The sequence below is a fragment of the Lepidochelys olivacea genome (genome assembly GCF_965140295.1).
Source record: "Lepidochelys olivacea isolate rLepOli2 genome assembly, chromosome: 20".
NCBI classification, from domain to species: domain Eukaryota; kingdom Metazoa; phylum Chordata; order Testudines; family Cheloniidae; genus Lepidochelys; species Lepidochelys olivacea.
This window is the reverse complement of record NC_140430.1, coordinates 21,471,342-21,497,781: the sequence shown is the minus strand read 5'-3', so window position 1 is coordinate 21,497,781 and position 26,440 is coordinate 21,471,342. Positions and strand designations below refer to the sequence as shown.

The 26,440-nt window shown below is 72.7% G+C and overlaps 1 protein-coding gene across 4 annotated transcripts in view; it reads right to left on the bottom strand.

Moving 5' to 3' along the window:
• Positions 1 to 21,854, bottom strand: part of COL5A3 (collagen type V alpha 3 chain) — a 51,154-nt gene extending 29,300 nt beyond the window's left edge. Inside the window, exons 1-35 of one of the 4 annotated variants that reach the window (XM_084610546.1) lie at positions 21,663 to 21,854; positions 16,696 to 16,863; positions 15,741 to 15,954; positions 14,851 to 15,013; positions 12,892 to 13,014; positions 12,162 to 12,308; positions 10,968 to 11,096; positions 10,686 to 10,868; positions 10,249 to 10,296; positions 9,854 to 9,895; positions 9,659 to 9,721; positions 9,429 to 9,503; positions 9,059 to 9,142; positions 8,899 to 8,955; positions 8,525 to 8,578; positions 8,132 to 8,185; positions 7,128 to 7,181; positions 6,558 to 6,611; positions 6,363 to 6,416; positions 6,236 to 6,280; positions 5,882 to 5,935; positions 5,762 to 5,806; positions 5,511 to 5,564; positions 5,087 to 5,131; positions 4,790 to 4,843; positions 4,314 to 4,358; positions 3,994 to 4,047; positions 3,661 to 3,705; positions 3,045 to 3,098; positions 2,622 to 2,729; positions 2,489 to 2,542; positions 2,350 to 2,403; positions 1,586 to 1,630; positions 734 to 787; positions 248 to 292 (exon numbers count right to left, since the gene is read on the bottom strand). In XM_084610546.1, the coding sequence (XP_084466672.1) occupies positions 248 to 292; positions 734 to 787; positions 1,586 to 1,630; positions 2,350 to 2,403; positions 2,489 to 2,542; positions 2,622 to 2,729; positions 3,045 to 3,098; positions 3,661 to 3,705; positions 3,994 to 4,047; positions 4,314 to 4,358; positions 4,790 to 4,843; positions 5,087 to 5,131; positions 5,511 to 5,564; positions 5,762 to 5,806; positions 5,882 to 5,935; positions 6,236 to 6,280; positions 6,363 to 6,416; positions 6,558 to 6,611; positions 7,128 to 7,181; positions 8,132 to 8,185; positions 8,525 to 8,578; positions 8,899 to 8,955; positions 9,059 to 9,142; positions 9,429 to 9,503; positions 9,659 to 9,721; positions 9,854 to 9,895; positions 10,249 to 10,296; positions 10,686 to 10,868; positions 10,968 to 11,096; positions 12,162 to 12,308; positions 12,892 to 13,014; positions 14,851 to 15,013; positions 15,741 to 15,954; positions 16,696 to 16,863; positions 21,663 to 21,762 (2,721 nt within the window). In that variant the 5' untranslated portion in view covers positions 21,763 to 21,854. The remainder of the gene's footprint in view (positions 1 to 247; positions 293 to 733; positions 788 to 1,585; positions 1,631 to 2,349; positions 2,404 to 2,488; positions 2,543 to 2,621; positions 2,730 to 3,044; positions 3,099 to 3,660; positions 3,706 to 3,993; positions 4,048 to 4,313; positions 4,359 to 4,789; positions 4,844 to 5,086; positions 5,132 to 5,510; positions 5,565 to 5,761; positions 5,807 to 5,881; positions 5,936 to 6,235; positions 6,281 to 6,362; positions 6,417 to 6,557; positions 6,612 to 7,127; positions 7,182 to 8,131; positions 8,186 to 8,524; positions 8,579 to 8,898; positions 8,956 to 9,058; positions 9,143 to 9,428; positions 9,504 to 9,658; positions 9,722 to 9,853; positions 9,896 to 10,248; positions 10,297 to 10,685; positions 10,869 to 10,967; positions 11,097 to 12,161; positions 12,309 to 12,891; positions 13,015 to 14,850; positions 15,014 to 15,740; positions 15,955 to 16,695; positions 16,864 to 21,662) is intronic. The other 3 variants (XM_084610547.1, XM_084610548.1, XM_084610549.1) reach the window with 3 other exon arrangements.
• Positions 21,855 to 26,440: the final 4,586 nt, after the last annotated feature.

Sequence of the window (26,440 nt, the reverse complement as noted above, 5' to 3'; positions counted from 1 at the left end):
GCACAAGGGGGACAGCACCCAGACCCCCCTCAATTCCCCTCCCCCACCCTCCCCCACAGCCCTCCAGGACCCCTGTACTCCTCCCCCTCCCCTTAGCCCCCCAGGACCCCTGTACCCCCCTTCCCCCAAGCCCCACAGAGGCCCTGCTCCCCCTGGGTGGCTGTCCTGCCCCAGGGCAGGGGGTCGGTGGGGGATCCCCCATGCCCACAGACACTGGCCAGCCCGTGGGGTCCCTGCTCAGACTCACCTTCTCCCCCACGGCTCCGGGGGCCCCGTCATGGCTGGCGTCGCCCTGGGGACAGAGAACCAGGCTGAGGGCGGCCAGCCCCCGCTCGGGGACGGGGACCCTGCGCCAGGGCAGCGGGGATGGGTGCCGGGTAGGGGTGAGTCGAGGGGACGGGGGCGAGGCAGGGCCTGTGTGGGGGGCGGACCAGGGGGCGGGATGCCTGGCAGGGATGTCAGGTGAGGAAGATGGGGGGCACTGGGGGCCACCGGGTACTGTGGAGGCGCGGGGCAGAGGGAGGGCACTGGGTATGGGGGGCAGAGGTCAATGGGGGGATGGCAGGGAACGGGCTCGGTCCCCAGCGCCCCATGGAGTGGGGCCAGGGTGCTGTACCCACGGTGGGGGGGGCATTGGGCAAGGGTGGTCTGGCTAATATCCGGAGGGTGGAGATGGATGGACGGACGGACGGAGTGGGTGGGGCTGGTGCGGTGCAGCCAGACCCTGAGCTACCTTCGGTCCCGGCTTCCCCGTCGGCCCCGTCTGGCCTCGCTCCCCTGGCAGGCCCTGGGCAGAGAGAGGGAGAGCGGGATGAGCGGGTGCAAGGCGGGGCGGGCTGCCCGAGACCAGGACCTGGCGGGTGGGGGGCACCGGGGCCTGCTCAGCACTGGCTGGGGGGGGCTCTGGGGCCCCGCTGGGGCCGGTCACTGGGGGGGGGGCTCTGGGGCCCAGCTGGGGCCGGTCACTGCGGGGGGTGCTCTGGGGCCCAGCTGGGGCCGGTCACTGTGGGGGGGGCTCTGGGGCCCCACTGGGGCCGGTCACTGTGGGGGGGCTCTGGGGCCCCGCTGGGGCCGGTCACTGGGGGGGGGGCTCTGGGGCCCCGCTGGGGCCGGTCACTGGGGGGGAGCTCTGGGGCCCCGCTGGGGCCGGTCACTGTGGGGGGGCTCTGGGGCCCCGCTGGGGCCGGTCACTGTGGGGGGGCTCTGGGGCCCCGCTGGGGCCGGTCACTGGGGGGGGGCTCTGGGGCCCCGCTGGGGCCGGTCACTGGGGGGGGGGGCTCTGGGGCCCCGCTGGGGCCGGTCACTGGGGGGGGCTCTGGGGCCCAGCTGGGGCCGGTCACTGGGGGGGGCTCTGGGGCCCAGCTGGGGCCGGTCACTGTGGGGGGGGCTCTGGGGCCCAGCTGGGGCTGGTCACTGGAGGGGCGGGGAGCGGCTCTGGGGCCCAGCCGGGGCCAGTCACTAGAGTATGGGGGGAGTCAGGGCTGGTAGCTGGGGAACATGGGGGCTGTCACTGGGGGACAGAGCTGACTCTTTGGCCTGTCCCCCCAGGCACTGTGGGGGACCAGGGGTGTCTGGGGCCGCTCACCGGAGGTCCACGCTGTCCTGCCTGCCCGGCCTGGCCAGCCTTGCCCTGCGAGGGGAGAACAAAACGGTAGCGTGGGCGAAATACTGTGCGTGGTGCTGCCCTGCCCCACGGGATCACACGCCACGTGCCCCATGCATGCCGGCCCTGCACATGCGGAAGGGCCGGCTGCCCCCCTGCGATCACCTATGAGACTCTTGTAATATATAGATCAAGCCAGCGCGTGCCTCAGTTTCCCTGGTGCGGCTGGCACAGGGCTGCTGGCTCACAGGGTGGTCCTGCCACGCTGGGCGAGGGGCGTCAGTCCCTGGACCGCGCTGCCCGGAGGTCGCAGGGGGCTGCAGGCCCAGAGCTCGGGCCGAAGGGACGTGGGTTTCCCACAGAGGGAGCGGGCCACCCGGGGGCTTGGCTCAGGGATGGAGCCTCCCGGAGGCTGTTCCAACCCGTGGGTCCGTGACACGCCCCGGCTGACACGCGGGTGACGGTGCCAGGACACGGCACACGTGACACGTCTCTCCCAGCGCCCGCCGGCGAGGGACCCGGACCCGAGGGGGGCACGCACACACCCAGGCCGTGGGCGCCCGGCTGGGAGGGACAGGGGGGCTGGCCGAGCGTAGGGCCCACGGGGCGGGGACTCAGAGCTCCAGGCTTCCGCCCCTGGCCCTGCCGCCCGCTCCCAGCGTGGCCTCGGGCCTCTGGCCTCAGTGTCCCCAACTGCTGCTGCCCGTCTGCCAGGGGCGCGTGGGGCAGGGGCCCCGCTCACTCACCCGCTTTCCTTTCTCCCCTGCGAGCCCCAGGGGGCCCGGGAAGCCGGCAGAGCCCTGTGGGAGAGAGCACGGGTTAGGGGGGCGAAGCCGGGGGGCCTGGACCCCCCTCCCAGGTCCCAGCCTCCTGCCCCCCACTTACCTTGGGGCCCTGGCGCCCAGGGTAGCCCGGCAGGCCTGGCACGCCCAGCTTGCCCTGCAGCGAGAGAGAGCGGAGCTGAGAGGCGGCAGGGCCCCCAGCCGGACGCGGGGGCGGGGGACGGGGACGCACTTACCTTCTCCCCCGCCGGGCCGGAGGCGCCCGCCTCCCCCACGGGGCCCAGCTGGCCCTTCAGCCCCTCGGGGCCGTCCTCCCCCCGCGGCCCCAGCGGCCCTGCGTTGCCCTGCAACGGAGAGAGAGACACCCCCCGGCACAGGGATACCGCGGCGTTAGGGGGGGGACTGCCCCTGTGCCACCCCCTTCACCTTCTGGCCCGGAGCCCCCCTCCTGCCCCCCCAATCCCCGCCCCTCCCCCTTCTGCCACAGCCCCGCCTGCCCCTCCCTCCTCCCGCCCCACACCCAGAGCCCAACCCCCTCTCCCGGGTCCCTGCCCCATTGCCCAGCTCTGCCAGGCCCAGCCGACAGGCAGTGTCCAACAATTTACGGTGATTTGTGCAGTCAGCCCCCCCAGTTCCCCCTCAGGAGGGGCCCCGCTCACCCTGTCACCCTTGTGGCCCATGTCACCCTTGAAGCCGGGGAATCCGTCTTCTCCCTGGACAGAGACATGGGTCAGGCCGGGTGGGGCCAACCCCGAAACCCGGGGGGGGGGTCCCCTTCTCGTAGTCAACTGGGAGCTCAGCCCCCTGAACGATCAACATAGGGGATGCCCAAAGGTCCCCCAGCCCCCTGCCAACCCAGCCCTGCCCCCCAACCCTGCCGGTGCCCCTCACTCCCGACCCGCAGCCCCCTGCTAGCCCAGCCCTGGGCTCCCCCCAGCTCTGCCGGTGCCCCTCGCTCCCGACCCGCAGCCCCCTGCCAGCCCGGCCCTCGGCCCCCCCAGACCTGCCGGTGCCCCTCACTCCTGATCCGCAGCCCCCTGCCAGCCCGGCCCTGGGCCCCCCCAAACCTGCCGGTGCCCCTCACTCCCGACCCGGAGCCCCCTGCTAGCCCAGCCCTGCCCGCCCAGCCCTGCCGGTGCCCCTCACTCCCGACCCGCAGCCCCTGCTAGCCTGGCCCCAGCCCATGACTCCTCCCTGCAGGCCCCACTCCCGCAGTGGGACATGTCACCTGGCAGGTCCCAGCTGGTGTGTTCCCCACCGCCCCCCCATCCTTACCTTCTCCCCTTTGCTTCCCTTCAGGCCCCTGGCTCCGAAGGCCCCCTGCAGAGACACGGGGGGAGGGGGTCAGAGCAGGACTCTGGGCCCCAAACACTCTGGAGGCAGCCAGCGCCCCCCGTGCCCCCCACTGGCGTCGGGCTGGAGGCCCTGGGCACGTGTGGGGAGAGGCCCCGTGGGGTTGCCAGAGTCACACGCGGAGGCTTTGGCATGGCAGGGGGCAGCTCCTGTCTGGGCTCTGACCCTGCCGTGGGGCTGGCCTGGCTGACGGCCCCGGGTGGGGGAAGGGAGGCCTTCGCTGGGGCACAGCTGAGCACTGGGGGCAGGACCCACCTTGACCCCGCGGGGGCCTGGGTAGCCAACGGGTCCCACGGTGCCGGCTGGACCCTAGGGAGAGAGAGCGTCAGACACCCCAGCCCTGCTCCCCATGGGCCCCACCCCCCACGGAAACGACACCCCCCCCCACGAACCCTCCCCACAGGCCCCACCTCCGGTACAACCCCCCCACAACCCTCACGCCCTGCACGACCCCCTCATGGGCTCCATGGGCCCTGCCCCCCAAGGATGGGGCTGTGGCCCTGGGGCGTGCGGCTGCTTTTCCTGCTCCCCACGTGCCCCTGATGGGGGGCAGCCCAGCCCCAGGGGCTCTGTACCTGGAGCCCTTTCTCCCCCGCCGGCCCCTCTCTGCCAGGGTGACCCTGCAAGGAAGCACAAGAGACACGGGCAGGTTAGCGCCAGGCTGGGCTCCGGGGCCCCCAGCAGCCCCACCCCGGCCGCTATCCAGCTCACTGGCTGCAGGGGATAGAAGAGGAGGGGATGGGGGGTGCCCAGAGGGATGGGGGATGCTGGGGGGCGTGTGCCCGGGGGGATGTGCCGCGGGAGGGGGCAGATGCTGTAGTCCGCCTGTGTGTTTGCCCCGGGGGGGGTGTTCCCGGGGAGGGACACGTACCAGTGGGGGGGATGCATGTGTGCCCAGGGTGGGGGGGGGTGGGGGGGACATGCTGTGGTCTGTCTGTGTTTGTTCCTGGGGAGTGGGGGGAATGTGCCAGGCAAAGCCCAGGCCTGTGTCGGAGCCCCCAGCCCCTCCGCCGACCCCTGCCCTCCGGAGCCTGGCGTCCCCAGTACTTACGGGGGGCCCGTCAGCGCCGGCCACGCCCTGCATGCCCCGCTTCCCCAGCGGGCCCTGCGCGGAGAAAGGACACGTCACGGGGGCGCCTACCTCAGATCCTGCCGCCCCCACTCGCAGCCGCCGTGGGGCCTGGCCGTGGGGCACAGCCCCCCAGGGCCCCGGCAGCCCTGGCCTCCCACACCGGCCCTGCAACGGGCACCCCACTGAGCCATCGCTCCATGCCCCCAACCCTGCAGTGGGGGTCCCAGGAGGCCCCACATATGCTCCAGAGCTGCCCCATGGCCTCCCCACACTCACCTTCTCCCCCGGCATCCCGATGGGCCCCTGGGGGCCAGGCAGGCCCTAGTGGAGAGAACAGAGATGGGTCACAGAAGGACGGTGTACAGCCCCCCCTGCACACACCCCGGATCCCCCCGCCACACCCCAGGCCCCTACCCCCCCAGCATCCCCGCCCCCCAAGCCCACACCCCTGCCTCAGTCCCATCCCCCAGCCCGTCCCCTGACCCCACCCCCATCACACGCGCCACCCTGGACCCCAGCCCCCCTGCGGCCTCATCCACCAGGCCAGGCCCCCATCTCTGGCCCACACCTCCAGTGGGACTGGCTGGGGGGGTGGGAAGCACTGGCCGACCACGCCCACTATTAGTGAAGGGGTCAGGGGGAGCAATCCGGCCTCGCCCCATTGGCCCACATTTGGCCCCCGTGCGAGCGACGGACATACCTGGGGTCCCGGGGTTCCCTGCTGCCCGGGGGGGCCCGGCTCCCCCTGGATCCCCTGGGGAGAGAGCAGCATCCGTGAGACGTGGGCACAGGCCACCCCCACCCCCACCCTGCCCAGCTGCCAGGGCAAGGCGCTTCAAGTCCAGCTGGGGGGGCCCCCCACAACCACCCCCCAGCCCCTTCTACCTCCCAGAGCCCCCCCAACATCCCTCAGCCCCCGGCACCTCTAGGGTCGGCCCCGCCCGCTCTCACCACGTTGCCCTTGGGCCCAGGCACGCCATCCATGCCGCTCACGCCCTGCGGGGAGAGGGGAGAGCATCAGTGGGGGGCAACAAACACGGGGGGGGACGGACACATTGACAGGACTCGTACCGGCTGTCCTGGGGGGCCGGGGAGGCCACGGGAGCCGACCAAGCCGCGCACGCCCTATGGCCGAAGAAAGAGACGTTAGACTGCCTGAGAATACCAGCCCCCCACCCCCTGCTTGACCCCACCAGAGCCTACTCCCCTCCCACAGCCAGAGAGGGAACCCAGGAGTCCTGGCTCCCAGCTTCCCCTGCTCTAACCACTAGCCCCCACCCCCTCCCAGAGCTGGGAGAGAACCCAGGAGTCCTGGCTCCCAGCCCGCTCTGCTCAACCCCGCCAGAGCCCACCCCCTCCCACAGCCAAGGAGCGAACCCAGGAGTCCTGCCCCCACCCCCGCCAGTGCCAGTGTGGGGTACTCACGGGCTCCCCGGGCTGCCCCCTGGGTCCTGCCGGGCCGCCCGAGCCCTAGGAGAGAGAGAGCAGAGCTGAGGGGGGCTGTGCTGGGTCTGGCAGTGCCCGTGCCCCCTTCCCCGCCTGGGGCCCTTACCTTGGCTCCGTTCTCTCCTGGGGGGCCCGCTGGCCCTGGCTTCCCCACGTCCCCCTGCGGGAGAGAGAGTGAGAGGTGAGGCCTGTGGGGCCAGGCGGGGGGGCGCTCACAGCTGCCCCATGGGGCCAGGAATGGGGGGTCGGGGCCCTGTGTTCACAGCTGCCCCGTGGGGCCGGGCGGGGGGCTCACACTTACCTTGTGACCCTTCTCACCCGGCAGCCCCGGCAGCCCATCGAAGCCCCTGTCGCCCTACGGGTGCGGGGGGGAGGTCGTTAGCCATGCAGGCCCAGTTGGGAGTGGGGCAGGGAGCAGGCCCAGCACACGGGGTGTGAAGGGGGCCACAGACACCCCCTGCCCCACCCCAGAGGGCTTCGCTCCCTGCCACGGTCCCTCAGCCAGCCCCTTATCTCCTCGCTTGCCCCCTTCCCCCCCTTCCCCCCCCACATCATCCACTCGCCCCATCGTCCCCTGCCAGACTGAGCTCCAGCTGCAAAGCCCTTGGAAATGAGGCCGTGCAGGACCCGGGGGCCACAGAGTTGCCTCTTTATGTCAGAGCGGGGGAAACTGAGGCGCCAGAGGGGAAGAGACTCACCAGCCACACAGCAAGGGGGTTTGTGGCAAGGCTGGGAACAGAACCAGGGCTCCTGGCCCCACCCCCCACAACCCACCAGTTGCTCCCCTCCTGGTGCTGGAGATAGAACCCAGGAGTCCTGACTCCCAGCCCCCCCCCATCCCCCCGCCAGGGACCTCAATCCAGCCACAGACCTTGGGTCCGGTGTCCCCTGGGAGGCCCCGGGCACCGTCCGCCCCAGAGCGACCCTGCAAAACATGTCAAGGGTGTGAGAGGCCCGCTCTGCAGGCTGGACCGGCTAAAGGGGGCCGGTTCGGGGCCGGCTGTGGGGCGTTGGGAGGCTCACAGGGGGGGCGTCTGGGACGTCGATAGGGACTGACGCCACCTCGGGGCCGGGCTGCCAGAGCCTGTGGAACAAAGCACCGGCTGGGCTGAGCTCTCGGGGGACCGGGGGGCTGAGGACCCCCAGTGCGGGGCTCAGCCCCTGACGCGGCCCCCCGGGGTGGCACCGTGGCTGCAGGTCACCTGGCCCCTGGGGACAGTTCAAAGCTCCCAGCGGGGTCCCAGGGCCCAATGCAGACACGACCAGACCTGGTGAATAACCAGCTGGGCCGTGGCTCTGTGCCAGGGAAGGGACGGGCCCCCGGGGCCCCATCCTTAGGGGAGGGCTGGCAGAACAGAGGCCCCAGGAGCCTGGTGCTTGTTCAGAGCCGGGGGGGGAGCAAGGCTGTGGGCTTCCCTTGTCGGCGACACGTTTACCCCCAGAGCCCGAGGGCTGGGCGGGATCCGGGGGTCCCCAGGGGCCAAAGCGAAGCCGGGTGGCCGGGGCAGAGCCTGCTCCAGAGGGCCGGGGCCGGGTCTCGGTGGGACCCCAGCGCGAGAGCACGGCCCCGCTGCTCCGAGCTGTGACCAGGCCGTGGGGGACCCGCCAGGCCGCCCTTGCTGGGCCAGGGCAGGGATCGGGGCCCCACCGCGAGTCGCCGACAGGCAGGAGCCGGGGGCAGGGACGGGGTCACTGAGGAGGGGGCCGGGGGCGCACGGGGCGGGCCGGGGGGTGAGGGGCACGGAGCAGAGGTGTTGGGGCAGGAACTCTGTCGTTTTACTGCCCCAGGGGAGGGTGCTGCATTGCCAGGTGCCCCGGACCAGGCGGGAGGGGGGCAGCCCCCCAGGGCACCCCCCAGACTGTGCCCCCACTCACCCGTTTGCCCCCTTTCCCCGGCGGGCCGGGTGGGCCCTGCATCCCTCGCGGACCCTGCGGGAGAAAGAAGGGCTGACGGCTCCACCGGACACCCCAGCTGGGCCCCCCCCAGTCTTGTGCCACCTACACCCCCCATCAGGCCCCACCCCCCAACCCCCCCACTGGGCCCCACTCTTCCCCCCATCCAGACTCTGCACCCCACTGGGCCCCACACTGGTCCCCAGCCTGCTCCACACACCCATCCCAGCCGGCCCCGGCACTGACCACCCCCCACCCAAACCTGCCCCAAACCCCGTCCCCCCAGCCGGCTGGGCACAGGGGCCATGCGCTGCTTAGCACCCCTGCCCCACGGCACAGGGAGCCCCCTGGCCTCCCTGCGGTCCCCCGGCTCACCTGAGGCCCCATGTCTCCCGAGTCCCCTTTCAGGCCGGGATTCCCAGGGAGACCCTACAAAAAACAAAGGAGAAAATCCACAGTGCGCCGGGGTGGGGGGGGAGGAACGGTGGGCAGGGGGAGGAGGTGATGGTCCCAAGGTCAGAGTCACTGGCAGGGGAAAGGCTACGTCCTGGCTCAGCCCCCCCGCTGGCCCCCCACATCCCATTCCCTGCCTCCCGAGCTGCCTCCTCCCCACGTCCCATTTCCTGCCTCCCAGGCTGGCCCCCCCAGCCCTTGGGGGTCACTTTACATCCCGGAAATAAACCCCACGACACGCCCCTACCCGATGCTGCCCCCCCTTCCCCTGGTGCCCCCCCAGCCCCACCACTCACCAGGGGGCCCGGCCGGCCGGTCAAGCCCATGGGGCCCGGGGGTCCCTTCATGGAGAGCTGGAAGAGAAGGAGCCCGGTGAGGCGGGGGGAGAGGCGGGCCCCGGCGAGCGGGCGGGGGCCTGGGTGCGGATCCCGGCGCGGGCGCAAGGCCTGGCCTTACCTTGGCCTGCTGCAGGACAGCCTGCGCCTGCACCTCCTGGAAGGACACGGTGGGGCCCTTGGGCGAGTCGCTGCCGAACTGGAACTGGGGGGGGATGGGCAGCGCCCGGGTCAGAGCCAGGGCAGGGAGCGGCTGGGCCCCCCTCTGGGGCACCAACCCCCTGCCCCCCGCCTGCGCACCAGCCCCCCAGAGAGAGCGGGGAATGGCCCGCTCCCCCCCACCTGGGCACCAGCCCCCCCAGCCCTACCCGAAGAGTGGGGACCAGACTGCCCCCCTCGATGGACACCAGCCCCCCAGCCAGTCTCAGCACCCCACAACCCTCCCGGCCCGTCCTGCCCCGCGCAGCCCACGGCGACCCCCCCCCACCTACCGGCAGCATGATCATGGTCCCCGGAGGCCCCCGGCCCCCGTCGGCTCCCGGCAGCCCCGGCCGCCCCGCAGGGCCCTGTGGGGGAGGGAAGGAGCCCCCCGTCAATCAGCGGGCGGTGCAGGCAGGGACTCGCAGCCCCCGCGGCGGGGAGCATGCCGCCCATTCCTGAGCCCCCCTGCCCCCCTGCAGCCTCAGACAGGGCCCCCTCCCCCGGCACCGCGGCTGCTTACCTGCTCGCCGGGGTCGCCCGGCAGCCCCGCCGGCCCCACCGGCCCTGGGGGGCCCATCTCGCCCTGCCAGAGACACAGAGGAACCTCAGCCACTGCAGAGACCCAGCGAGCCCCCCCGCTCCCGCTCCCGCCTAGTCCCCCGCCCGCCAGCCCTGCTCCCCCCGGTCCCCACTCCCCGCAGCGTGGGGTCCTTACCGCTGGGCCCGGGGCTCCCGGCAGCCCTTCGAATCGCCGGCCCTAGGGGGAGAAGAACCAGTTAGGGCAGCGCGTCCCGACCCCCCGACCGGGGATCCGGCCCCTCGTGCAGCCCCAGCACCTGGCAGGATTGAACCCATGGTCCCCGGAGCTGGGCGAGCCCCCGCCCAGTGCCCCCCGCCCTGCCGCTCGCTCCCCAGGGCCGGTCAGCCGGACGGGGCCCATTGGGGGCCCCCCACAGCCTGGTTCCCCTTGGCCAGGGCCCCCCCCACAGCCCGACCTGGCCAGGGGCCAGTCCCACCCCACCCCTGGCCCAGCTGGCTCTGCTGCAGGACGAGGCACCCTGGGGAGGGCCCCCCCAAGACAGCTCTGCCCTGGGCTGCACTGGTACTCACGGGCTCGAAGGTGGCCGGCTCCCCCTTCTCCCCCTTCCGGCTGGCTTCCTGCAAGGGACGCATGGGTCAGGGTGACACAGGTGGCAAACAGCCCCAGCCCCCCACGCCCAGCCACTGCAACCCCCCCTCACTGCCCGGCTTCCCAAGCCTGCCCCACAGGGGGAGGGCGCCACCCCCCTGCCTCCCGCAGGCCTAGCTCTAGGCTAGCGGCTGGTTACGGGAGGCCCCAAGGAGAAGCCCAGATGGCCGACACTCCACCTTCCCCGGCGCTTTGTCCCCCCAGCGCCTAGTCCCCCCTGGCACCCCGTCCCCCGATTCCCACCCGTGCCCCTTCCTCCGATTCCCACCCACACCCCAGCACCCTGTCTACACTAGCACCCTGTCCCCCCCTGGCCTCCCGTCCCCCCATTGCCGCCAGCGCCCCATCCCGTTCGTACCCGGGCAGCCTGGCCCAGGGCTTCCCGTCGCTCGGCAGGGCCGTAGCGCTCCAGGCTGGCGTCGTGGCCCAGGGGCTCCCCGTCGTCGTACTCCTCATACTCCCTCAGGGCGTAGTCAGGGGGCTCGGTGCTGTTGGCCCCGGGGTCACCATCCGCCCCGATCCCGTGCTCCTCTCCCAGATCCTGCAGGCGAGGGGGGGAAGCCGGGGTCACTGGCGTTTGCCAGGGGTGAGAGCTGTGTGCCCCACTGCATCCCTCCAGCCCCCTCCCCAGCCACGGTACCTCGTAGGCCTCAGGCAGGTTCGGGCTGATGGTCACGGTGCTGGCAGGGGTGGTCCCGGGCAGTGGGGTGACGTGCTCCTCCCCAGATGGGGTCGCCTCCAGGGTAGGAGCTGCTTGGGTCAGGGCCTCCTCAAAGGGCAGTGGAGAGAAAACAGGGCATTAGAGGAGAAAAGACAGTGGCCAGGACGGCCCCACCCTGGGCATGGCCCACCAGGCAAGAGGGACTGGCAGGGGGGCGGCAAGGGGAGGTAGCTGGGGGGCAGCCAAGGGGGTAGTTGGGGGGGCAGGGGCACCTCCTGCTGTGGGGAGCATTGTACCCTCCCAGGTGCCGCGGGGGCTTGGTGCCAGGTGCAGGATCCAACCTGGGGCTGCAACAGCCAACGGCTCCCAGAGCCAGGGAGGGAACCCCCCGCGCCCTCCCCGCCAGGCGTGACTCATGGCTCCGCTCCTGCCCCGACCCACATCTGCCAGCTGCAGCCTTGGCCCCAGCCCGGGGAGGGGGGCTCGTTCCCTGTCCCAGCCCTCAGCCCTCCCATTCCCGGGGGCGCAGCTCAGACATTACTCTGCCCAGAAGGGTCCGAGGCGTGTGGAGAAAGTGCCCCCCGGCCCCCGCCCCCCAGCTCTCCACCCCAGCGCCCGGCTCCCCTGCCCCACGCCCCCAGCCTGGGAGCTGGGCTGCCCGGCTGGCTCTATCCCCAGCCAGTCTTTAGGGAAGCCAGGAGCAAGCCGGAGACGGAGGGGGGAGCAGGGGTGGGTCTGTCCCAGGACCCCTGGCTACCCAGACTCCCCACGTTACCCCCTGGCTGAGTCTCCCCCTGCCCAGGGCTTGGCCAGGGGCTCACGGCCCGAGTGCAGGTCCAGGGGGCACAGAGGCTGAATCGTACCCGAGCAGGGTCTGGGGCTGGAGGTGTCTGCAGCGCCTAGCGAGAGGGGCCTGGGCCAGAGGGGGAGATGGAGCGGGGGGGCAGGGGGCAGGTGGGTAAAGTGTTGGGGGGTGGCGGGAGGGATGGATGGATGGACGGACGCACAGAGCTCTCTCCTCTCGCCCACGCCCTCGCCCCAGCCCGCGGCCTGGCTCTGGGTCTCCCCGGGGCTGCGCTGGGCCCGGGGCGTGTGTGGGGCCCGGGGGGCAGAGCTGGGTTAGCCAGCGGCAGGACTAGGCTCAGGCCGTGGCGGGTTAGTCGCTCTCTCTACCTGGCCCGGCCCCACGGTGGGCGCGGTGTCCCGCTGCTCTGCCAGCTCCTTGTTCCTCTTCTTCTTGCCCTTGCCCCTGCGTTTGCCCTTCCCTTTGCCCTTCCTGCCCTTGCTCCGGGCGGGGGCAGCCGGGGGCTCCGGCCCGCTCTGCGCGGGGCAGGACGGGGGCGACCAGAGAACGGGGGAGAGACAGAGAGGGGCGTGAGAGACCTGCAGGTGCACACAGCCCCCCGGCTGGCATGGGCAACCCCCACACTGGCAGGGGGGGAGGCCCGGGCGTCTGGGGGCTCCCAGGCTCTGGCACCGTCCGTTCCCGTCCGGCTACACCCGAGCGCTCGCGGGGGCCGGCCGTGGGGCCTGGTCAGGCCGTCACAGCAGGGCCGGCCCCTCCCCGGCTTGGGAGCGCTGCGGGCAGGGGGCTCCCACGCCGAGCCGGGCAGCGGGCAGCACAGGACTCGTCTCACGGCGGCGCGAGCCGCGTGGGGTGAAGGACCCTGCTGCCCAAAACACGCAGGGCTGCTCTGTCAGGGTGGGGTCGGCTGCCCCAGGGGCGCGTTCCCAGGCTCCGGCCGTGACTCATCCCGAGCCCGGATCGAGACCCCCCAGCCGCTGACGCAGGCTCCGGCCGTGCCAAGCCCAGCTGGGCATATCCTGGCACCCGCGGGCGCACCTGGCCTCCTGGAGCCGGGCCGAGCAGCTCAGCGGGGCGGGGAAGGCGGGGGGCACCTACCTCCTCGGGGTCCAGGCCCTGCAGGGCGTAGGGCAGCGGCATGTCGCACCCGGGCATGTAGGTCTCGCAGTAGTGCAGGGCTGCCTGTGGGTCCGGGGAGATTAGCAGCTGCTGGATGTCGCCCTGGCGGGGGGAGGCGAAATGGGCTGAGTGGGGGCTGAGGCATTGTGGGGTGAGCCCGCTGGGGGGGCCCCACGTGCACCAGGCATGGCCACTTGTGCGCGCTCCGTGGGCCTGGCCCCTGCCCCCCTCCAGCTGGCACCCATGTCCGAGGCCTGCCCCCCCCCAGCCCAGCTCACCGGCCCCTCCTGGGCCCGGGCCAGCGGCCGCAGCTGCGAGAAGCTGGCTGGGATCCGGCCCAGGCGGGGCGGGGGGAGCGGGCAGGTGTTTCCGAACGCGCAGCGTGAGGGGGCTGGCGCGGGGCCTGGGCGCTGCTGGCATCAGCACAAGCCAAGAGCCGCATCCCTCAGGGCCTCGCTGTCGGCTCGTTAGAGCCTCGTTGGGGGGGGGGGACTGCTGGGGACCGGGGAAGACAGGACGCCAGGGGGATGGGCACGGCCTGCCAAGCGGGGATCTGTGAGGAGAACTGCACAGGTGCCTGTAACCACCGCCGACGCCCCCTCAGACCCCCAAGTACCCAGATACCCCAAAGCCAAATGGGACCCCCGCTCCCGCCCCCTCCCCCCGCAACCCCTTCGCTCCTGGCCATGGGCCCCACAGCCCTGGGGAGAGACGCACCCCTCACACATACAGCCCTGCGGGGACCTGTCTGACCCGCTGGGACGCACTGGCTGGGGGCAGCCCCCCAACCCCTCCCAGCTTCCACCGCTCAGCTCCCCCATGGAGCCGCCGGTCACCTGTGGGGCTTGGGCGCAGCCCTGGGGCAGCCCCGCCGGGACCGGGGAGCTGCGCGCACATTCCTGGTGGGGGCGTGGGAAATGGGACCAGATGGGCCCGGCCCCCCCAGCAGGCGGATGGGGGGTGCCCTGGGAACATTCCTCCCAGCCCGGCCGCCCCCACGTTCCCAGGGAGATCGGCTTCACCCGCCGGGCGCAGCCAGCAGCCAGCGCGCACCGGCCAGCACGGGGCATCTGGCACTAGACAGAGGGGGACCGCCGGGGTCAGCCCAGGTCTCCCGGCTCCCCAGCCCCTCTGTCCAGCTGCAGCTGCCAGAAAAGAGGGGCCCCACCCAGGTCCAGGCCCTGCCTTTGTCTCCCCCAGCCTCTCCCCGGGCCAGCCCCTTGGGGGCAGTGCTGGGGGCCCTGGGGGGGTGCAGGGCTGCGGGTGGCCCCCGGGGCAGAGCCGTGAGCTGTGGCCTGGTCCAGCCCCTCTCCAGCCCTGCCCTGGGGAGCCCTCAGGGGCCCGACTCCAGGACAAGCCCGGCCTTGTTCCCAGCCGCCCCCAGCCCGGCTCCCCGGCATCAATGGGGGCCTTCTCCGTGGCCCCTGACATTTGCTGCTGGCAGCTGCAGCCGGCAGGAATGTGGGGGGTGGCAGGGCCTGGGGGCAGCTCTCGGCCCTGCTGCCGCAGCTCCCGGCTCCTCGGGGTGCAGCCCCACCCAGCTCCAAGGCCCTGCCCCCGCACAGGAGGGCCTGGATAAGCCCCCCCACCCCCCCACACTGGGGAGAATGGCAAACTGGGCCCTGCCCCTGTCCAACCCCCCCCATGGGGGCAGACTGCAGACACAGCCGGGGGGGTGTCCCTGAGCAGGGTGCCAGGACCTGGCATAGCAAGGGGGGTGCCAGGCTCCCACCACAGCAGGCCCAGCCTGACCCACAACACGCAGCCCCCCGGCACCAGGACAAAGGGCCGGTACGCAGGGCAGGGGCTCCCCACCGCCCCCCCCAGCCTGCCCCTGACTCGCCCCCGACCTGGCTGGGAGCTGCCAGGCTGCGCAAAGCCCCCAGCCCCCCCAGGAGCCGCGCACCCCCCAGCGCGGCCCCCCCGGTGCAGCCCCACCTGGAAAACCTCCTTGTCCAGCAGCCGGGCCCCCAGCAGGGTGACGCCTGCGGTGCTGACGACGGGCCGCGGGCCACGCTCCAGGGGCAGCGTCACGGGCGCCTCGCAGTCCACGAGCAGGGCCACGCTGGCCCCCTCCACGCGCAGTGCCACGCGGTGCCACCTGCGGGGGCTGAGCGTCACGGGCCGGGCCGGGAGCCCGGACGCCTGGGTTCCCTCCCCGGCTCCGGGAGGGGAGTGGGGCCCTGTGGTTAGAGTGCAGAGGGGCGGGGAGCCCGGACACCTGGGTTCCCTCCCCGGCTCCGGGAGAGGAGTGGGGCCCTGTGGTTAGAGTGCAGGGGGGGCCGGGAGCCCGGACGCCTGGGTTCCCTCCCCAGCTCCGGGAGGGGAGTGGGGCCCTGTGGTTAGAGTGTAGGGGGGGGCCGGGAGCCCGGACGCCTGGGTTCCCTCCCCGGCTCCGGGAGGGGAGTGGGGCCCTGTGGTTAGAGTGCAGGGGAGGCGGGGAGCCCGGACGCCTGGGTTCCCTCCCCGGCTCCAGGAGGGGAGTGGGGCCCTGTGGTTAGAGTGCAGGGGGGGTCTGGGAGCCCGGACGCCTGGGTTCCCTCCCCGGCTCCGGGAGGGGAGTGGGGCCCTGTGGTTAGAGTGCAGGGGGGGGCCGGGAGCCAGGACGCCTGGGTTCTCTCCCCAGCTCCGGGAGGGGAGTGGGGCCCTGTGGTTAGAGTGCAGGGGGGGGAGCCGGGAGCCCGGACGCCTGGGTTCCCTCCCCAGCTCCGGGAGGGGAGTGGGGCCCTGTGGTTAGAGTGCAGGGGGGGGCCGGGAGCCCGGACGCCTGGGTTCTCTCCCCGGCTCTACCCTGAGTCGCACAGGGCAGCCCCGGTCCCGGCACTCACTTGCCATCGGCCAGGCTGACCCTGCTGAAGAGCGGGTATTGCTCGGGCGCCGGCTGCCCGGTCTGGTCCTCGTACAGGAAGACGGGCGAGCGGCCGATCTCCACACCCAGCTGCTGCACCCCGCGCTCGTCGTACAGCGACAGCAGGAAGGCCTGGCTGCCCCGCCGGGCCCGCAGCGTCGCCAGGATGGAGAAATCCTCAGGGAAGGGGCCATCTGGGAGACCAGGTGTGGGGCTGAGCCCCGGCCCTGTGCCCACAGCGCCCCTGGACCCAGAGCCTCCCTGCCCGGAGCCTCCCCACACCCAGCACACCCGGGCCCGTATCCGCCCCACAGAACAGTCCCATAGCCAGTGCCCCTCAGCCCCTGTGCTGGCAGCCAGCGCCCCTCAGCCCCGCCCCACAGCCCCTGTGCCCACAACCCCACCCCACAGCCCCACGCTGCAACCCCTGTGCCCACAGCCAGCGCCCCTCAGCCCCGCCCCATAGCCCCTGTGCCCACAGCCAACGCCCCTCAGACCCGCCCCATAGCCCCTGTGCCCACAGCCAGCGCCCCTCTGCCCCACCCTGCAGCCCCTGTGCCCACAGCCAGCGCCCCTCAGCCCCGCCCCATAGCCCCTGTGCCCACAGCCAGCGCCCCTCAGCCCCGCTCCATAGCCCCTGTGCCCACAGCCAGCGCCCCTCAGCCCCGCCCCATAGCCCCTGTGCCCACAGCCGGCGCCCCTCAGCCCCGCCCCTGTGCCCCTGTGCCCACAGCCGGCGCCCCTCAGCCCCGCCCCATAGCCCCTGTGCCCACAGCCGGCGCCCCTCAGCCCCGCCCCATAGCCCCTGTGCCCACAGCCGGCGCCCCTCAGCCCTGCCCCATAGCCCCTGTGCCCACAGCCGGCGCCCCTCAGCCCTGCCCCATAGCCCCTGTGCCCACAGCCGGCGCCCCTCTGCCCCACCCCGGCGCCCCTACCTGGGAAGAGCTGGCGGGTGGGGGCGCTGAGCTGGGTGCTGTTCTCCAGGCGGAAGGCGAAGTCGCTCTCCTCGGCCCCGCGCCGCTGGGGGCAGATCCCGGCCGCGATGGAGATGCCGTCCCTGCCAACCCGCACCCCCAGTGCCCGCAACACATCCACCGTCTCGGCTATGGAGCAAGGGGGAGGCAGGGTCACAGTCCAGGGTCCCCCCCGCCCCTGGGCTCCCCCCCCCGGCACCAGGGTCGCCCCCGGGTCACCCCCCCACACCGGGGTCACCCCCCCTCCACACCAGGGTCACCCCCCCACACTGGGGTCACCCCCAGACAGTCAGCCAGTCTCAGTCTGGACTCACGTCAGGCCCTGCACAATCAGCTCCCAGAATGCCTTGCTCACCCAGCCTGGGGTGAGTCCCCCCACCCAGTGCCTCAGTTTCCCCCATCCTGGGGGTGCTGCCAAGGCGGAACCTGCCCGGAGCCAGGCAGCTGTATGGCCCCGACACCCCGTCCCCACCCTATGGCCATGATTCCTTCCCCTCATTCCTCCGCCCCCACCTGGAAGGCACCGCTGGGGCTTGTCTCCCCATGGGGCATGGAGCTGCGCTGCCCCCATTTCCCGGGGGGCCATGGCTGCTCTGAGGCAGAGTGGGGCAGTGAGGGGGCAAGTGGCACCTGGGGACGCCCTCCCTGCCCCCTTCCCAGTCCCACTCCCCCCGCAGGTCGGAGCAGAGGGGCTGGGTGAGAGCAGCCACCCTCCCTCCCATTTCCCACAGACTCTTGGGGCAGGGACGGGGACCCCACTCCCAGCAATGAGATCATGGCCAGCCCCCCAAGCATCCACCCGCAGACCTGGCACCTCAGGGGTTAATCTCAGAGCGGGGGGGGGAGACACTGTAATGGGGGGGTCGGATTTGCATCAGAGAGAGAGAGAGTGGCCCCCTCTGCCCTGGGGCAGCCCCACCCCTCCCCACTCGCCTGGTGGAGGGGCCTGTCTGGACCCGCTGGGGGAGGGGTGCCTGCTGCAGGGGCCGGGGGGGGCAGGGGGGTGGGCCAGGTCTTCTGCTAAGGAACCAGCCTGGGGCAGAGCCGGCCGGCCAGACAGATGGGGCTGGGACGCCTGGCTCGTGGGTCAGACCCACCGAATGGGGCCGGGGTGGCTCTGTGCCCTGCTGGCTGTGAGCGAGGGGAACCAGCGCCCCACGTCCGCCCACTCTGGAGGCTCAGCCCAGCCCACGGGGCCCGGCTGAGAACCGGGCCCGGGCGGCTCCGTCTCCCAGGCTCTGTTGACCCCGGCGCTCGGTTCCCATTTCCTGCCGGGAGCTCCCAGAGGAGCTGCCCTCGGTCTCCAGGCCCCAGCAAGGGGGGGCTGCGTGCCCCCCCCCCGGCTCGGATCACGGGCTACAGCAAGCCGGTGGGGTAAGGGGCTGCCCCTCAGCTGTCACCTCCTGGTGCCCTGTGAGCCTCCCTGCATCCCCTGCTCGACTCTTGGGGCAGGGACCCCACTCCCAGCAATGAGATCATGGCCTACACCCAGGCCCCCACCCAGCCACAGCCCCCACCATCCGGGACAACAGATCTGGGGGGGGCAGAGACCCCCCCAAGCCAGGGACAGGCACAGGGCTGGGCTAGCAGGGGTTGCAGGTCAGGACTGGGGGGCACCGGCAGAGCTGGGGGGGAGCCCTGGCCAGGAGGCAACTCGGGGTATGTGCAGGCCCTGGGAGGGAGCAGGGCTGGTCGCTCGGCCTTGGAGGCTGCGCTGTGGGTGGTCTCTGGCCGTGGGTCCGGCCCTGTCCCTCTCCAGCCCTCGGGCTGCACAGAGCCCAGGCCTCGCCTCCTTCGACCCCAATCCCAGCCCTGCTCTCCAGCCCGCCCACCCGCCAGCACCAGCAGCCCGGGTGCAATGGTGGGGGCAGAACCCAGTAGCAGCTGCAGGTGACCCTGGCGGCTCCCGCTTGGCCTCAGCCCCCGGCTCTGCACCCCAGGAGCCGCAGGGGTCCCTGGCCCAGGCCCCAGCACGGAGCGTCCAGGGACCCTGGCAGGATGCAGCCAACTCAGACCCCCCCATGCCCAGCCGGAGGCTCCCGCTCCTGCCCTGCCAGCCCCGGCCCCTCCCACCCCACGGCCCGGTGGGATCAGTTCTCCGGCTCACAGGGGGCCTGGCCCAGCTGGGGTGGGGGCACTGGGACTCCGACCCCTCCGCATTCCCCAGCCGCGGCCCCGGGGCAGCACCGGCCTCGGTCTGCAGGTGCGGCAGGGCCCCGCTTGCCAGAGAGCTGGACCCCCCAGGCAATGTGGTACAGATCTGCACGGCCGGGACACAGCACCATCTGGGGGGTTCCCGGCCTGGCCCCGTGTGTCTCGCACCCCCGCCCCCAGGCCAGAAATCGAGCCTTGTCCCTGGGGGTGGGCGGACGGACCGGGGGGGGTGCCCAAGCCACCTGTGGGGCGACCCTGCCGGCCACGGGCCATCCCAGCTCAGCTCCCCCTGCTGCTGGGGGCTGCCATGGGGGGCTGGCTCCAGCTGTCTCTGCCGTGGGGCCCAGCCAACCCCCAGGTGCCAGCTGACTCACCCAGACTCATCGTGGCACCTGTCAGGCCCCCCCATTCCCTCCAGCTGGGGGTGCCAGTGAGAGAATCTGGGGCGGAGAAGTTCCCGCCCGCCCTGCCAGGAGCCCCCCTTGCCGGGCAGTGCCAATGGGCCGAGGCCAGAGGCACTGGCTGGCCCCATGCCCAGGCTGGTCACGCTCCCTGCCAGATACTGCTAAGGCCCCCAACAAGGGCCTGTCCCTGCCAGCCAGGCTGCCCCCCAACAACTTGGGGCCACTCCCTGCCCCAGGTGTGGGGGGTGGAGCCCTCCTTGGTGCTCTGTCCATGGTGCTGAACGTGGCCCGGCAGGCTAGGCCCCACTCCCCCCAGGGCCAGGGGGAGGACCCAGGAGTCCTGGCTCCCAGGCCTCCTCCCCGCCCCGCTCCAACCCTCATCCCCTCCCCGAGCCATGGGGCAGTGGGTAAATGGGCCTTGGCCCATCTCTAGGGCTTCTGTGGCTCCAGCACGGGGCCACGCCTCCAGCAGGGCCCCTCCCGCAGCCCCCCAGCACCTTGAGCCCAGGGGGGAGGGCAGAGTCCAGCCCAGCAGGGCCCCCCAGCCCATACCTCTCGCTCAGCCCGGTTGCTGCTGCCCACCGGAGCCTGGGAGGTAGCCCAGGGACATGGTGTGGGGGCAGGAGGAGAGGGGGCAGAGCCCTGGGGGCTGGACCCCTGGGGCGTCTGGTTCTGCTGGGGGAGACAGAGGAGCTGGGGCCATGACACTCCCGCTGCCCTTAGGTGCTTGACTGGGGCGAGCTGGGGCTTAGGGGTCTGGCTCTGGGAGAGCTGGGGTCTGGGTAGGGGTCTGAGGGCACAGTGATGGGGGAGCTGGTTTGGGCAGAGCTGGGGTCTGGGTGGGGCCTGGGGGCAAAGGGATGGGGGGAGCTGGTTCGGGGAGAGCTGAGGACTGGGTAGGGGCCTGGGGGCACAGGGATGGGGGAGCTGGTTTGGGCAGAGCTGGGGTCTGGGTAGGGGCCTGGGGGCAAAGGGATGGGGGGAGCTGGTTCGGGGAAAGCTGGGGTCTGGGTAGGGGTCTGGGGGCACAGGGATGGGGGGAGCTGGTTCGGGGAGAGCTGAGGACTGGGTGGGGCCTGGGGGCAAAGGGATGGGGGGAGCTGGTTCGGGGAGAGCTGAGGGCTGGGTAGGGGCCTGGGGGCAAAGGGATGGGGGAGCTGGTTCGGGGAGAGCTGAGGACTGGGTAGGGGTCTGGGGGCACAGGGATGGGGGAGCTGGTTTGGGCAGAGCTGGGGTCTGGGTAGGGGCCTGGGGGCAAAGGGATGGGGGGAGCTGGTTCGGGGAGAGCTGAGGACTGGGTAGGGGTCTGGGGGCACAGGGATGGGGGAGCTGGTTTGGGCAGAGCTGGGGTCTGGGTAGGGGCCTGGGGGCACAGGGATGGGGGGAGCTGGTTCGGGGAGAGCTGAGGGCTGGGTAGGGGCCTGGGGGCACAGGGATGGGAGTGGGGAGCTGGCTTGGGGGGAGAGTGGGGGCTGGGCCTGCCCCGATCTCTCCCCACCACACGCCCACCCATTGCGCACTCCCCCTAATTGTTTTCAATCAAAGCACATTTTGACCTGAGTCTCCCGGGCGAAGCCTCAGCCAGAATTGCCCCCCGGCGGCTGGGGCAGCCCCGCAATGGGGCAGGGGATGGGGGGCCCTGCTGGGCTGTGTCTATGTCACAGTGTGCGACTGGCCCAGGCGGGCGTGTTTTGCCTCCTGCTTTTCAGCGGCCGGGGGCCGACAGAACGTGCAGCCGGGGTGGGGGGGGTTGCACAGCGTGTGGGTGGGAGACAACATCAGCTTGTGTAAATGTGTGCACGGAGGGGATAAATGTGTGTGTCACTATAGACAGCTGTGGGGGGTGCAGGCGTGTGTGGGGAGAACCCCCAGCCCCCTCCCAGCCTGTCCAGCACCCCCCATCTCAGAGCTCCCTCCCAGGCCCGGTGGGTGCGGCTCTGCCCCCTTGGTGGCCTGCCTGCCGCGCTCCCAGCTGGGGCACCCTGCACCCCCTCTCCTGGTGACGCTGGCTGGCCTGGCCCCCGAGCCCCGCTGCCCTGGGACCCCCCCCGAACCCCCCTGCCCTGGGATCCTCCCCTCCTGAGCCCACTGCCCTGGGACCCCCCCGAGCCCCGCTGCCCTGGGACCCCCCCCCGAGCCCCGCTGCCCTGGGACCCCGCCTCCTGAGCCCCGCTGCCCTGGGACCCTCCCCTCCTGAGCCCCGCTGCCCTGGGACCCCCCCCCGAGCCCCGCTGCCCTGGGACCCCCCCTGAACCCCCCTGCCCTGGGACCCCCCCTCCTGAGCCCTGCTGCCCTGGGACCCTCCCCTCCCGAGCCCACTGCCCTGGGACCCCCCCCTGAGCCCCGCTGCCCTGGGACCCCCGTACCCACCGTTACCTGCCCGCGCCCGGGGCGGGCCGCGCAGCAGGGCCAGCAGGAGCAGGAGCGTGACCCTGGAGGGACCCCGTGCACCCGGACGGCTTTTCGCCATCCCCAGCGCTGGCTCGGCCCAGCTCCCCAGCCGCTCACGGCTCCAATCCCAGCCGGGCGGCTCCCTGTGCAGACTCGCCCCAGTCCCACGGAGAGACTGGGAGCGAGAGCCCTGCCCGGCCCTGCCCGGTCCAATTCCCCTCCCCTCGTCCCTCCTCCCCGGCCCTGCCCGGTCCTATTCCCCTCCCCTCTTCCCTCCCCCCCCAGTTCCCCTCCTGCCCAACCCTATTCCCCTCCCCTCCCCTCCCCTGTTCCCTCCCCTCCCTCTGGGTCCCCAGGGCGCCCCCTCCCCCTCAGCTGTCCCATGAGGGCTGGGCATGGCTGGGGGATGCTGCCCCACTTGCTGGCCAGGCCTGGCACCCTGGAGACGTGGGGTGAGCGGCTGCACCCCCTGACGGGGCCCCCTCCCCGCTGGTTCCCCCGACAGGGCGGCTCAAAGCAGGGGGAGGAGCAACGAGCCGGTTCCAAGCACCCCGCCGAGCACAGCCCGGGCCAGGGGGACGCCGGGCTGGGCCGGGCCCAAGGGGGACACTGAACCGGGCCGAACGGGGACGCCGGGCTGGGCCGGGCTGAAGGGGGACGCCGGGCTGGGCCAGACCGAAGGGGGACACTGAACCGGGCCGAACGGGGACGCCGGGCTGGGCCGGGCCCAAGGGGGACACTGAACCGGGCCGAACGGGGATGCGGGGCCGGGCTGGGCCGAAGGGGGACACTGAACCGGGCCGAACGGGGATGCCGGGCTGGACCGGGCCGAAGGGGGACGCCGGGCTGGGACGAACGGGGACGCCGGGCTGGGCCGGGCCGAAGGGGGACACTGAACCGGGCCGAACGGGGATGCGGGGCCGGGCTGGGCCGAAGGGGGACGCCGGGCTGGGACGAACGGGGACGCCGGGCTGGGACGAACGGGGACGCCGGGCTGGACCGGGCCGAAGGGGGACACTGAACCGGGCCGAACGGGGATGCGGGGCCGGGCTGGGCCGAAGGGGGACGCCGGGCTGGGATGAACGGGGACGCCGGGCTGGCCCGGGCCGAAGGGGAACGCTGGGCCGGGCTGGGCTGGTTCCAAGCACACAGTGGGGCCCGGAGCAGCGCCGAGGGGCTGGGGACGAGAGCGACGCGGTCGTGCAGGCCTGGTGTCCGGTGAATGGCGGCCCAAGGAGGCTGGGACAGAGCCAGGGATGGAACCCCGGTGTCCTGCGCCCCACTCCTGGCATCTCCCTCGCCTGAGCCCCCAACACGGCACCTGGGAGCCAGGCCACAGAGGAGCCACGCGGGCCCCGACCAGCCCAGCTCCAGCAGCGCCGCGACCCCGGGGCTGGTGGGGGCTGGGGGGTTAGACCCCCCAGCTCCGCGAGGTGGGCGCCTTGTGTCCATCTGCAGCCCGGGGCTGGGCAACGTCACCAGGCTAGGGCCTGAGGCTCCCTCCCCCTCCCCCCCACGCGCCCCTACCCCCCGACAACCCCAGCTGGGACCAGGCTGCTGACCCCCCGCCCCACCATCAGGGACCAGCCCCTCCCCACTGACCTTCTCGGATGGGGGGGCTCCCCACACAGCTGCCCTCTGGTGGCCAAGGGCGGGGATTGCTCGTCCCCCACAGCCCCAAGGCCAGGTGCCGATGGAGCCTGCAACCTCCCTCCCCCCACGCCCCCCAACACCCCTGCCTCCCCCCATACAGGCTGTGTCACCCACCTCCCCCCACATCCCCTGACTCCCCCTACACCCGCTGGCCCCCCACCTCCCCTCATAGCCCCATGCCCCCACTTCCCCCCACACAGCTGAGCCACCCACCTCCCCCCAAACGCTGCGCTAACTCCCCCCGACACCCCCTGTCCCTCCCCCACCACACCTTGCCCCCCTGCCCCACCCCCTACCTGTCAGGGTCTCCCCCGAGCTCAGCTGGGCCCAATGAGCTGCGGGTGGTGCTGGTTCTCCTGGCTGGACAGACCAGCCCAGGGAGCCCCCGCACCGCCCCTCACTCCCCTCTGCCCTGTGGGTCTGCTCTGACCAGGTCACGCTGCCCCCCTGGCTTCCCACAGCCCAGACCCCAATGGTGCCTCTGGTGCCGCCCCCATTCCTATGGCACATGGCTGTCTGTCTGTCCGGCGCCCGTCTGGCCCTGGCGCGCCTTCCCAGCCCATCCTGTGGCCTGTGGGCCCCCGGGGTTATTATGTCCCTCCCTCTTCAGGAGCCAGATGTGTGGTGCCCCTCACTCCCGACCCACAGCCCCTGATAGCCCAGCCCTGACCCCCCAGCCCTGCCGGTGCCCCTCACTCCCGACCCGCAGCCCTTGCTAGCCCAGCCCTGACCCCCCAGCCCTGCCGGTGCCCCTCACTCCCGACCCACAGCCCCTGCTAGCCCAGCCCTGACCCCCCAGCCCTGCCGGTGCCCCTCACTCCCGACCCGCAGCACCTGCTAGCCCAGCCCTGGGGTCCCCCCGCTTTGCTGCAGCCCCCTGCTAGCCCAGCCCTGACCCCCCAGCCCTGCCGGTGCCCCTCACTCCCGACCCGCAGCCCTTGCTAGCCCAGCCCTGCCGGTGCCCCTCACTCCCGACCCACAGCCCCCAGCCCTGACCCCCAAGCCCTGCCGGTGCCCCTCACTCCCGACCCGCAGCCCCTGCTAGCCCAGCCCTGACCCCCCAGCCCTGCCGGTGCCCCTCACTCCCGACCCGCAGCCCCTGCTAGCCCAGCCCTGACCCCCCAGCCCTGCCGGTGCCCCTCACTCCGGACCCGCAGCCCCTGCTAGCCCAGCCCTGACCCCCCAGCCCTGCCGGTGCCCCTCACTCCGGACCCGCAGCCCCTGCTAGCCCAGCCCTGACCCCCAAGCCCTGCCGGTGCCCCTCACTCCCGACCCGCAGCCCCTGCTAGCCCAGCCCTGACCCCCAAGCCCTGCCGGTGCCCCTCACTCCCGACCCGCAGCACCTGCTAGCCCAGCCCTGGGGTCCCCCCGCTTTGCTGCAGCCCCCTGCTAGCCCAGCCCTGCCCCCCCCCAACTCTGCTGGTGCCCCTCCCTCCTGACCCACAGCCCCTGGGCCCCCCAGCTCTGTCGGTGCACCTCACTCCCGACCCGCAGCCCCTGCTAGCCCAGCCCTGACCCCCAAGCCCTGCCGGTGCCCCTCACTCCCGACCCGCAGCACCTGCTAGCCCAGCCCTGGGGTCCCCCCGCTTTGCTGCAGCCCCCTGCTAGCCCAGCCCTGCCCCCCCCAACTCTGCTGGTGCCCCTCCCTCCTGACCCACAGCCCCTGGGCCCCCCAGCCCTGCCGGTGCCCCTCACTCCCCACACGCAGCCCCTGCTAGCCCAGCCCAGGGTCCCGCCCCCGGCCATGCAGCTGCTGTTGCTCCCCCCCCGCCCCATTGCCTCACTGCATGAGTCACCAGCTCGGCTCCGAACCCACTTACCCCCCTCCGCTTCCTGGCAAATATTTACAGCGTCTCTGCAGTAACGGGGTCCCCTGGGCCAGGCTGGGCTGTGGGTTCCCACCGGCCCTGCGCCCCCCAACCGTGGGCACCCGGCCCCGGCCGCTCTGCTGGGGGGACACAGCGGGGAGCCAAGCGCAGCCTGGGGCCAGTTGGGAAAAGCCCATCCCCCTCCGGGGGGGCTGCCGTGGCCGGAGCTCCGACCCCCCCGCACGACCCAGCACATCGGGGAACTGGGGCTCAATCCGAGGAGGGAGCTGGAGGAGCAGGGGGAGTTACAGAGCCCCCACCCCACCCAGCAGGTCCCGCTTTTCCACCCCCTTGTGAGAGCTTCCCCGTGCGGGGGGGGGGGGGCAGGGCTGGGCTGGGCTAGCAGGGGGCTGCGGGTCGGGAGTGAGGGGCACCGGCAGAACTGGGGGGAGCCCAGGGCTGGGCTAGCAGGGGGCTGCGGGTCGGGAGTGAGGGGCACCGGCAGAACTGGGGGGAGCCCAGGGCTGGGCTAGCAGGGGGCTGCGGGTCGGGAGTGAGGGGCACCGGCAGAACTGGGGGGAGCCCAGGGCTGGGCTAGCAGGGGGCTGCGGGTCGGGAGTGAGGGGCACCGGCAGAACTGGGGGGAGCCCAGGGCTGGGCTAGCAGGGGGCTGCGGGTCGGGAGTGAGGGGCACCGGCAGGGCTGGGGGCTCAGGGCTGGGCTAGCAGGGGGCTGTGGGTCAGGAGAGAGGCACCCCACTCTGGCCCTGCATGGGTGTTCCCGCCCGCCCCATGGGTGCCACGTCCCACATTCCTGGCGAAGGGGGGGGGCAGTCTCCCCTGCACACCTGGCCAGCCACCCCCAGGGCTCCCACGTCAGGGGCTGACAGGAGCAGGGGCGGGGATCCACCGCACAGAGTGACCGGCCTCCCTGGCCCCCCACCCCCGTGCACTGGGAGGGGAAGGGACCCCCTGGAGGTCATAGCCAGGCAGGGATGGAACCCAGGAGTCCTGGCTCCCTCCTCTGCCATTGCCCCCCATGAGCCTGACCTCTGCAGCCAGCCCCAGATGCCCCTTTGCCGCCCCCCTGGCCTGGTCCTGTGGGGGCAGGGGGTCCCAGGGGTCCCACCCACATGCCCCAGAGCTCTGCTCCTCCCAGCCCCACGGGGAGTGGGACAGAGCAGGGGCCGAGGTGGGGGGCTCAACTCAGCACAGCTGGACAGCCAGGCCCAAGGAGGAGGCAGGACCGAGGGGTCCCAAACACCAGGCCCAGGGTCACGGGGGGAGGGAGGGGGGC